This window comes from Diceros bicornis, chromosome 3 (genome assembly GCF_020826845.1).
Source record: "Diceros bicornis minor isolate mBicDic1 chromosome 3, mDicBic1.mat.cur, whole genome shotgun sequence".
NCBI lineage: Eukaryota > Metazoa > Chordata > Mammalia > Perissodactyla > Rhinocerotidae > Diceros > Diceros bicornis.
The window spans coordinates 7,043,972-7,056,116 of record NC_080742.1 but is presented as its reverse complement, the minus strand read 5'-3'; the positions used below and the strand labels follow the sequence as shown (position 1 = coordinate 7,056,116).

The 12,145-nt window shown below is 34.7% G+C and overlaps 1 protein-coding gene across 1 annotated transcript in view; it reads left to right on the top strand.

Annotated features, from left to right (window-relative positions):
* The window catches only part of SUGCT (succinyl-CoA:glutarate-CoA transferase), a 728,470-nt gene that overhangs the window by 75,605 nt on the left and 640,720 nt on the right, over positions 1–12,145 (top strand). The window contains exon 7 of the mRNA XM_058570632.1: positions 10,252–10,343. Coding sequence (XP_058426615.1) covers positions 10,252–10,343 — 92 coding nt within the window. The remainder of the gene's footprint in view (positions 1–10,251; positions 10,344–12,145) is intronic.

Here is a 12,145-nt window from a genome sequence, read left to right as displayed (position 1 = left end):
GGTATTCAGGGCAAATGTTAAGGATAAGAAATCTTTTCCCTTTAGCTTCCTTCCCTCGCATTTTTACTTACGAGTCTGGAAATGCAAGTTTCGCCTTATAGTCAATGTTCATAAAAGCCACAAGATGGCGAGGTTGCTCCTTAAAATAAATGTGAGTAAGTAACAGAGGGTGGTGGTGGTGAGACAGAGTGAGAGAGAAAGAGAATGAGGGGTGTTTCTCTCTGATTTTCCATAACCTTCTTAATTTTCCTTACCCCCTTAGTTAAATATAACATAGAACTGACATGCTTAAATTTTTCCTCTTTAATTTGGATTTTGATCATAGTTATTTTTGGAATTGTAAAGCTGAAAATAAAATTAAAAAGAACTGTCTGTATCCCACGTTTGCTATTTTTCAGCTTTGTATTAAATTATTAATAAATAATTCAATCTTCACATTCCCACAGAGTAGTCTTTACAGAATACCATTTTGATAATGTCAGTACCCTGCTTTAAAATTTTCTATTTATTGTCATAAATATTTGTTGATAGTGCTGGTAGTCAGTATTCAAATAGCTAATGTAAGTGTAAGGTGAAAAGGTAGAATAATTTTTGACCCATATTACAAAAAAAATGTATATTTTATTATTGTTAGCTTCTTTTCTAAAATAACTGCAAGTTTCCAAGTTCAAAAACTTTCAATTTTAATGAGTTATTAAACAACATAATTGCAATGCTTAGAATATTTATTCTCATCATCTCAGCACACCTCAAGGCAGTTTTCATTATTCTCAATATTTTGTGGGAAGGGCAAACTACTATGTTATTAGTATATTAATTAATGCATATTTGTTAACAGTATATTTAGCTCTCAATGTAAAATATAGTTTGCTTATGCTGTCTTATCAGATTGAATCTTCATAATAAATCTGTGAGATAAATGTGAATATTGTGGACACTGAGGCTCAGAGAGATTAAATGAATTGTCAAGGATTTAGTAGTTGGCAGAGCTATAATTTTAATCCAGATTTTTTCAATCCTAAAACTCATCCTCTTATTCACTATGCCATACTGTCTCCACGAGAGTAACTATTTATATTTCTTTTTAATAGAAATACTTGGAAGTTGTAATTTAAAGTAATTAGGGTATTTGTGCCTCCCCTGTGTTGTAAGCTGAACAAGAGAATTTGTATCACAAGGCAAGTGTTATGGTGCACTTTTATTTAGCAAGCTGTTTGTTTTTCTGAGCATGTTTTCCTGCAGGCCTTTATTTAGAAGACTCCATTTAGAGTTGTGCTGATGGTGAGGGGCCCCTATTTGTCCCATTTGAGGATTTGGGTTCCTGGCCAGAAGCCTGAGCACCTGATTCTCCCTACCTAGAGCAGACTGAAACTTACTTCTTTCTCTTGACTTTCTTTTCAGATAACAGGTGGTTCGCTAGCACACAGTGTTCTGTGCTTATGGTGGAGCTTCTCTCTGCTCCTGGAGGCCTCTTTTATGCTGGGGATACCAGTAGTTTAAAAACCATTGTGTTCAAGACTGGAAGCATGGTCTGGGGTGTCCTTTACAGCTGTAACCTTGCTGTCCTGGAATATAAATTCACTCCTAAACTTTGGCATTAATTTCTATATTTCTGCATAGGGAATGTAGAGTTATACTTTATTTCCTCCATATGCCATTTTTAGTTTTCTAAAGATTTAAAAATTAATAGTTCAGAATTTACAAGTTTTGTTTTTGAAATTGGGAGACAAACATGACAGAGCCTAGAATTTTATTTGGCTGTTTTTTTACCTGAATCAAGACATTTTGGTATTTTTAAAAATAGTTGTACTTTTGTCTTCATACAACAATTTTAATTGAAACAAGTATAATGAGTATGAATATACTGGAAAGAAAAATTGGCTATGAATGAATAATTATTGACGTTGGTTGATGGATTTATTATATCATTTGCTCTACCTTTATTTCTGTGAAATTTTCCACAAATAAACATAAAGGAGAGACATGTTGTGACATCTTTTGTGCCATCAATAATGGTAAATGTAATTTAATCTTGAACTATTTTAATTTATTAATACTAAGTGACAATTTTATCTGGGGACCTTTTTTTACATACTTAACATTTCTTTTCTTTCATTTCTCCCCCCCTAGACTTATTGAGGAATAATTGACAAATAAAATTGTATATATTTAAAGTGTACAATGTGATTTTTTGATATATATTGTGAAATGATTACCACAATCAAATTAATTAACATTTCCATCACCTCACATAGTTAACTCTTTGTGTTTTTTTTTTGGTGGTGAGAATGCTTAAGATCTACTCTCAGCAAATTTCAAGTATATGATATCGTATTATTAACTATAGTTGCCATGCTGTGCATTAGATCCTCAGATCTTATTCATCTTATAACTGAAAGTTTGTACTCTTTGACCAGCATTTCCCTAGCCCCTGGCAAGCACCATTCTACTCTCTGTTTCTATGAGATTGGCTTTTTTTTTTTTTTTTTTTCCAGATTCCACATATAAGTGATGCCATACAGTATGTGTCTTTCTCTGTTTGGTTTATTTCACTTAGCATAATGCCCTCCAAGTTCATCCATGTTTTTGCAAATGGCAGGATTTCCTTCTTTTTAATGGCTTAATAATATTCCATTATATACACATATAAAACATTTTCTATATCCATTCACATATTGACAGACACTTAAGTTGTTTCCATATCTTTGTTATTGTGAATAATGCTGCAATGAACATGGGAGGGCAGACATCTTTTTGAGATATTGATTTCATTTAATTTTGATATATACCCAGAAATAAGATTGCTGAATCATATGGTAGTTCTATTTTTAATTTTTAGAGGAACTTCCATACTGTTTTCCATAATAGCTGTACCAATTTACATTCCCACCAACAATGCTCAAGAGTTTCTTTTTTTCTACAACCTTGCCAACATTTGTTATTTCTTGTTTTTGATAATACATCTTAACAGGTCTGTGGTGATATCTCATCGTGGTTTTGATTTGCATTTCCCTGAGGATTAGTGAAGTTGAGTACCTTTTCATGTACCTATTGGCCTTTTATATGTCTTCTTTGGAAAAATGTCTATTCAGATCCTTTGCCCATTTTTTAATCAGATTATTTATTTTTTTACTATTGTGTGGTATGAGTTCCTTATATATTTTAGATATTAACCCTTTATCAGATGTCTTGTTTGCAAATATTTCCTCCCATTCTGTAGGTTAGCTTTTCATTTTGTTGATTAAACTGTTTAGTTTGATGTAGTCCCACTTGTCAATTTTGCTTTTGTTGCCTTTGCTTTTGGTGTCATATCCAAGAAATCATTGTCAAGGCCAATGTGGAGAAGATCTCTCCCTATGTTTTCTTCTAGGAGTTTTAAATTTTAGATATTACATTTAAGTCTTTAATGCATTTTGAGTTGATTTTTGTGTATGGTGTAAGAAAGGGATCCAATTTCATTCTTTTGCATGTGAATATCTGGTTTTCTCAACAGCATTTATTGAAGAGACTATCCATTCCCCATTGTGTGTTCTTGGTGCTCTTGTCATGAATTGGTTGACCATGTATACATAGTTTTATTTCTGGGCTCTCTATTCTGTTCCATTGGTCTATGTGTCTGTTTTTATGCCAGTACCACATACTGTTTTGATTACTGTAGCTTTGTAATGTATTTTGAATCAGGAAGTGTGATGTCTCCTTATTCCTAATAATAACTTTGGTTATTTGGGGTCTTTTGTGGTTCGATATGACTTTTAGGATTATTTTTCTATTTCTGTAAAGAGTACCATTGGGAATTTGTTGGAGATTGCATTAAATTTGTAGATCGCTTTGGGTAGTATGGACAATTTGACAATGTTAATTAGTCCAATCCCAGAGCATGGGATAGCTTTCCATTTATTTGTGTCGTCTTCAGTTTCTTTCATCAGTGTCTTATAGTTTTCAGTGTACAGGTCTTTCATCTCCTTGATTAATATATTCTTAAGTATTTTATTGTTTTTAGTACTATTGTAAATAGGATTGGTTTCTTAATTTCTCTGTCAGATAGTTCATTGTTAGTGTATGGAAATGCAACTCATTTTTGTATGTTGCTTTTGTATTCTGAAACTTCACTGAATTTATTTTTTAGTTCTAACAATTTTTGGGGGTAGTGTTTAGGATTTTCTATATATAATATTAAGTCATCTGAAAACATAGACAGTTTTACTTCTTTTTTTTCAGATTTGGATGGCTTTTATTTCTTTTTCTTGCCTAATTGCTCTGGCTAGGACTTCCAATACTATGTTGAATAAAAGTGGCAAGAGTGGACATCCTTATCTGTTTCCTGATCTTAGAGGAAAAACTTTCAGCTTTTCACTGTTGAGTATGATGTTAGCTGTGGGCTTGTCATATATGGCCTTTATTATGTTGAAGTACGTTCTCTCTATACCCATTTTGTTGGGAGTTTTTATCATGAATGGATGTGGAATTTTGTCACATGCTTTTTCTTTGTCTATTGAGATGATCGTAGATTTTTATCCATTTTGTTAATGTGGTATATCACATTGATTGATTTGTGGATATTGAACCATTCTTGCATCCCTGGAATAAATCCCACTTGATCATGATGTACGATCTTTTAAATGCACTATTGAATTTGATTTGCTGATATTTTGTTGAAGATTTTTGCATCTATGCTCATCAGGGATATTGGCCTATAGTTTCCTTGTAGTGTCTTTGTCAGGTTTTGGTATCATGATAATGCTGGCTTCCTAAAATGAGTTTGGAAGTGTTCCCTCCTCTTCTATTTTTTTGGAAGAGTTTGAGAAGGATTGGTATTAATTGTTCTTTAAGTATTTGTTAGAATTCACCAAAGAAGTCATCTGGTCCTGGACTTTTGTTTGTTGGGAGATTTTGGATTACTGATTCAGTCTCCTCACTAGTAACCACTCTGTTCAAATTTCTATTTCTTCATGATTCAGTTTTGGTAGGTTGTATGTTTCTAGGAATTTATGCATTTCTTTGAGATTGTTCAGTTTGTTGGTATATAATTGTTCATAGTAGTCTCTTATGATCCTTCATATTTCTGTGTTATCACTTGTAACATCTCCTCTTTTATTTCTGATTTTATTTATTTGAGTCCTCTTTTCTTTTTTCTTGGTGAGTCTAGCTAAAGGTTTGTCAGTTTTGTTTATCTTTTCAAAAAACTCCTCTAGTTTCATTGATCTTTTCTAGTGTTTTTTAAGTCTCTATTTCACTTATTTCTGCTGTGATCTTTGTTGTTTTCTTCCTTCTGCTAACTTTGAGTTTTGTTTGTTGTTCTTTTTCTGATTCCTTGAAGTGTAAAGTTAGGTTGTTTATTTGAAATTTTTCTTGTTTCTTGATATAGGACTGTATCACTGTGAACTTCCCCTTTAGAACTGCTTTTGCTGCATCACATAAGTGTGGTATGTTGTATTTCCATTTTCATTTGTCTAAAGGTATTTTTTTGATATCTGTTTTGATTTCTTTTTTGATCCATTGATTGTTTAGTCGCATGTTGTTTACTCTCCACATGTTTATGAATTTTCCAGTTTTCTTCTTGTAATTGATTTCTAGGTTCATACCATTATGGTCAGAAAAGATGCTTGATATGATTTCAGTTTTCCTAAATTTATTAAGACTTGTTTTGTGGCCTAACATACAATTTATCCTGAAGAATGTTCCATGTGTGCTTGAGAAGAATGTGTATTTTGATGCTGTTGGATGGAATATTGTGTAAATGTCTGTTAAATATGCTGGTTTAATCTGTAGTTTAAGTCCAATATTTTCCTTATTGATTTTCTGTCCGGATGATCTATCCATTGTTGAAAGTGGGATATTGAAGTCCTCTACTGTTATTGTATTGCTCTCTATTTCTCCCTCCAGGTCTATTAATATTTATTTTATATATTTAAGTTCTCCTATGTTGGATGCATAAATATTTACAAGTGTTATATCCTCTTGTTGCATTGCCCCCTTTATCATTATATAATGACCTTCTTTGTCTCTTCTTATAGTCTTTGTCTTAAAGTCTATTTTATTTAATATAAATATAGCTACCCCTGTTTTCTTTTGGTTTCTGTTTGCGTGGAATATCTTTTTCCATTCCTTTACTTTCAGTCTGTGTCCTTAAAGCTGAAGTGAGTCTCTTGTAGGTGGCATATAGTTGAGTCTTGTTTGTTTTATTGATTCAACCACTCTATGTCTTTTGATTGGAGAATTTAGTCCATTTACATTTAAAATAATTTTGATAGGTATGGACTTACTATTGCCATTTTGTTAATTCTTTTCTGGTTGTTTTGTAATTTCTTTGTTCCTTTCTTTCTCTCTTGTTTTCTTACTTTGTGATTTGATGATTTTCTATAGTGGTATGCTTCTTTCTCTTTGTCTTTCGTGTATCTACTATAGGTGTTGCTTTGTATTACCATGAGGCTTATGTAAAACATCTTAGTTATAACAGTCTATTTTAAGCTGATAACAGTCTAACTTTAAATGTATACAAAAGTTCTACATTTTTGCACCCCTCCAACATTTTATGTTTTTTTTTTTTTTTTTTTTTTTTGTGAGGAGATCAGCCCTGAGCTAACATCTGCCAATCCTCCTCCTTTTTTGCTGAGGAAGACGGCCCTGGGCTAACATCGGTGCCTATCTTCCTCCACTTTATATGGGACGCCGCCACAGCATGGCTTACCAAGCAGTGCGTCGGTGCGCGCCCGGGATCCGAACCAGCGAACCCCGGGCCGCCGCAGCGGAGCGTGCGCAGTTAACCGCTTGCGCCACCGGGCCGGCCCCATTTTATGTTTTTGATATCACACTTTACATCTTTTTTATATTATGTATCCATTAACAAATTATTATAGTTATAGGTAGTCTTAATACTTTTGTCTTTTACCCTTTATACTAGAGTTATAAGTGATTTACCCACCACTGTTATAATATTATTCTGATTTTAATCATATATTTACCTTTACCAGTGAGTTTTATATTATCATATGTTTTAATGTTGTTAATTAACATCCTTTAGTTTCAGCTTGAAGAACTCCCTTTAACATATCTTATAAGGCAAGTCTAGTGTTGATAAACTCCTTCAGCTTTTATTTTTCTGCAAAACTTTTTATCTCTCTTTCAATTCTGAAGGAAAATTTTTTTTGGTAGAGTATTCTTAGCTGGCAGTTTTTTTTTTCTTTCAGCACTTTGAATATCTCATCCCACACCCCTCTGGCCTGCAAAGTTATTGTAAAATCCACTAATAGTCTTATGAGTGTTCCCTTGTATGTAACAAGTTGCTTTTCTCTTGCTGCTTTTAAGGTTCTCTCTTTGTCTTTAACTTTTGACAGTGTAATTATAATGTGAATCTCTTTAGATTCATCGTATTTGGTACTCTTTTGGCTGCCTGGATCTGATGTCTGTTTTTTTCCGCAGGTTAGGGAATTTTTTAGCCATTATTTCTTTGAATAAACTTTTGCCCCTTTCTCCCTCTCTCTTCTTCTGGGGCCCCTAAAATGCATCTATTGGTCCATTTGATGGTGTCTCATAAGTCCTTTAAGCTATCTTTATCTTTTTCAGTCTTTTTTCTTTTTGCTCCTCTGATTGTTATCTCTGTTTCATTAAGACTGGATTCTGGAGATTTATCCTGTTTTTTTTTGTTTGGAACATATTACCATGTTTTTTCATTTTCCTTGAATCCCTATGTTGGTTTTTGTGCATTAGCTAAAACAACCACCTCACCTAGTCTGGACAGCCTCATCTTGTGTGGAAGATGACTCTCGTTAATCAGTCCAGCCTGAGCTCCTGGTTGCCTCTGAAACCTTTGTGATTATCCAAGCTACTGTCTTTGTTCTTCGTGCCTCCCAGTTGTTGAGGGTATGAGAAGACCCATCAGTGTTCCAAAGGGGACAATTGTAGTCAGCATCTAGATGCAGGCTGATTAAAAGCTGGACCCTCAGGCAAAAGCTGAGAAAGTAGGCAGTCAAATGCCTTCTAGGGAGAAACTGAGAGATGGGCATTATTGCATTCTCTTTCTGCACTGAGCCTGGGTGTATAGCTTTGCGGGGTGGGAGGTGCTCTTTAGCACATTAAAAAACTGCTTGTTTGTTTGCTATAGTCCTGTGGACTCATGAATCCAAGCCCCATTGGCAATCAGAGCCAGGTGATCTGAGGTCCCATCCCTCAGGCAGTAGCTGCAAAAGTTGGGGCACCAGATGTGTAGAAGCTCCTTCCAGAGAGATGCTGGTGACCTGGTTTTATTGTTGGAGCAAGCTGGAGGGAGAAAGTAGGGAAAGTGCCCACTGGTTCTTTTGGGTTCCAGATAGGATTGCAGTCAGCACCTAGATGTGTGTTAATTAGTGTCTGGACCCTAAGGTAGCAGCTTACAAAGTATTCAGTCAAACCTTTTCCAAGAAAAGACTGGGAGATAAACATTTTTGCCTGCTCCTTTTGAGCTGAGCCCTGGGGGGATAGCTGTGGCTAGTGCTTGTGTGCATGTCAACAACAACTTCTTTGTTTGCTATAGTCTTGTGGGACCCATGAGTGCAAGCTCTGCTGGCTATCAGAGCTAGGTGTTTTGGGGGCTTGTCCCTTGGGTAGGAGCCTTAAAAGTTGGGGTGCTAGGTGTATCATCCAAACTGTTTGCTCCTCAGGGAGAAGCTGGGAGTTTGGGGTTGCATCCCAGTTGTATGGCACTGTGCCTAGAGTGGGGTTTATGGTGAGAATGTGTCTCAGCGTTTTCTACCAATTTCTGTGTGGATATTTTCTCTGTTGCCCAATGTGTAGGAATCATTCAGCTAGCTTCTAGATTTCTCTCAGTGGGAATTGCTCTGTGTGTAGCTATACATTCAGTGTGTCTATGGGAGGAGGAAAATGGCCTCCTATGTCACCATTTTGGTTAAAAACAAAATAGAAAAAAACTTCTTTAGTTTCTTTATTAATTTCCCTTTTATAGATTGTTTTTTAAAAAATAATCAGTTGTATGTAACAAGTATTCATTCAATAAATGTTATTGAATTCTATTCTAGATGCTGGTGATACAGCAGTGAATTGAATAGAAAAAAAAAACCTTAGGAGCATACATTTTAGTAGGGAGGAGACAAAATAAATCAATAAAAAACTATGTTATATATCTTATGGTGATAAAGGTTATAAAGACAAATATAATTGGCTAACGCGATTAAGAATGAGAAGTGAGTGTTCTCTTTTATAAAAGTTCTTCAGGGTGGTCTCTGGTTAGGAGACATTTGTGTGCAGACTTGGAGGATGCGAGAGAGTGAGGTATGTGGATATATGGAGTGAAATGGAGGGAGGGTGTTACAGGGGGCTGGAGAAGCAAGCAACGGCCCTGAGACACCCCTGTCTTAATATTTCTAAAGAAGAATATGCAGGGAATTTCAGCAAATCACTGATGGGTATGGAAGGCTCTTGGGCCACTCTTTGGCTGGTACATGGTATTTGGAGACAGATTCATGTAGCTCCTGATATAACCTTTATTATTCAACAATAAGCACCAGGACTGAAGAGAGCAGGAGAAAATATTTCTTGTGTTCTTTTAATATTTGCTGATGGCAAAAAAAAAAATAACTTTGCCTTCTCTTTGTAATCTTAAAAAGCATTGTTAGGAGATGTAATCATTTTATTTATGTTCAAATTTTTCATCATCATTTATATTCTTTGCATACTTGAGAAAATATGTAAATAGAACCTAGGGAGACATTGTTTTGTTTTACTTTGTATATTGTTTTGTATAGAGCAAGAGTGGCAAATACTTATTGGAGTCTGGAAAGCAAGTTAAATGAGTGAATCAGGTTAAGGCATAAAGGAGTAAGGAGTGGTGGAGACTGTGGCAAATTGGAGAATTTATGCCTTGTCTAAAGGGCAGAGCTGTTACTTAACTCTGATTGTTGCCATGTGAGAAAGTGGGCCTAGTTTTGAATTTATTTTCTGATTTTTTAAGAAAAACCAGAAATTTGCATTTATGTTCTATCCTGATTTTTAAATGTTGGAAACTAAATAAAAATATTTCAAAATACTCTTCAGGCCAGGCGAAACAGTCATGTAGGTGGGATTGAGCCCACAAGTCACAAGTTTGCAACCTTCTGGAGTATAACACCGTAATTAATTTTTACTGCCTCCTTCAAGGGATAGTATAGCTCTAGTAGTAACAAAATGCTGCAAAATTTCTGGATACAGATGGTTTTAACACACCATTGTACTATTGCTATCCCTGTGTGGTGCTGCATATGTCTATTCTTGTTGTTTTAGGGTATGGTCAGACAGGTCCACTGTCTCGGCGAGCTGGTTATGATGCTGTTGCCTCTGCTGTTTCTGGTCTGATGCATATCACAGGGCCTGAGGTAGGTATCTTTCTTCAGGATATTCATGATTTCTTCCCCTATGTATTCCAAGGAGATTTTCATCTTTATTAACCCATGAGCTTAAACCTGAGTTAATTTTAGAAAGAAATCAGGGAAAGTGAATGACTTATTAAAAATGGAAGTGTTCATTACAAACGTACTCAAGACTAAATATAAATATGGCCCCATGGAAAAGAACAAACTTTTTAGTAAGAGGCAATAGATTAAGCAGTGAACACATTTTCTGTGTGTATTATATTATTCAAGCTTAATATAGGCACCTTTGTGTGACTTAGAAATATTCCTTCTGTGAATAGAATGGCTGACTAGACTAGTCTGCAGATGTCTGTTTCTACCAGAGTGCCTTTGATGGCCTGTGTAAATAGTGGAGGGTTTCTTTTTTGTTCAGGAACATTATAAGTGGTTATGTATTTTAAAATTTGTTACTTAATGCCTCAGGTTTAGTTGTGTCTGATTGTTATTTGCATTAGATTCTGACAGTGAAAGAATTATTTGATGCTGTAATAATCCCTCTCCATTGATGATAGGTTAGGAAGTTCCTAAAAAGTATATAGATGATCAAAATGTGGTTGGTTAGATCAAAGATTCTTAGAAAATGGACTCGGGGAAAACAATAAGAATAGCGTTAAATTAAAAAAAAAGTGTGAAAGCCTAGTAAATAAAAATACTAAAAGACATCCATTTCCAAAACAAATTATATTGGTAAGTTTAAAAAACCTTTTCTAGTAGGTGTTCCTTCAGTTAATTTTTCAGGAAATCTTGCTGCAGTGTTGGAATAAACTAAAGCAGAGTGGCCTCAAGTCTTTTTTTTTACAGTCTTTACTCTTTTTATTAATTTGAAAGCAGGTGTTGAGATTTCAGTGACTTGAAATATAAGGTCTTTTGTACTTTGTTGTTTCATTTTCACAAGTTTTAGAAAAAATGGGTTGTGGTCTTTCCTTAAAATATTCAAGGGCACTGGTTTTCTTTCCATCTATGGAAAGAATGGAACATGGATATATCTCTCTTTGCTGTATCCCACAGAAGTTCTTATATGTACAAGACATTATTGTAAGTGGTTTTATTTAAGAGCACTGAGCTCAATTGTGAATATGTGAAAAGATCTGGGACTTTTAAATTTGTATATTCAAATGTTAAAATGAATTAACTCAAAAACAACTGAGGTGAAGGATTACTGTAGCTGCTTTAGTACGCTGTACTGTACTCTGACAGGGATAACTATACAGTGTCTGCTCAACCTTATCATTTATTAGTCAGTAACTTTCTCGTGTTCTACTCGGTGATTTTTGTTCTAGCTAAGCAAATAACAACAACATTGACTGAGGGCTTACTATGTGCCAAGCATTATTTTATATACTTCACATAAATTAAATAAAGTTAACTCCCATATACTATATTTCTTTCACATGAACACATCTCTCATTTAATTCACGGATCCAATGTATGGTTATTGCACGCACTCCCTCTGTATTCTAGGAACTATGGCAGGTACTGGGGATTATTACTCAGGCAACAGGGTAGGCATAGTCCTTAAGTGGGGAAAATAAACATTAACAGAAAATAAACACTGAATACAAATAAAAAGAGCTCTGAAGATGAGTACAAGATGCTATTAACATATATAACAATGTGCCTCAGTCTCTTATAGTACTTCCAAGGATCTCTGCAAAATGTGGTTTGAGAGCAAAGGATGAAAGCATATTGAAGAGAATCAGGCCATGCTAGGAGTCTCCCTTAGGGGAGTTTTTTCCCCTGTTATCAGCAATATATTATAATTTCCT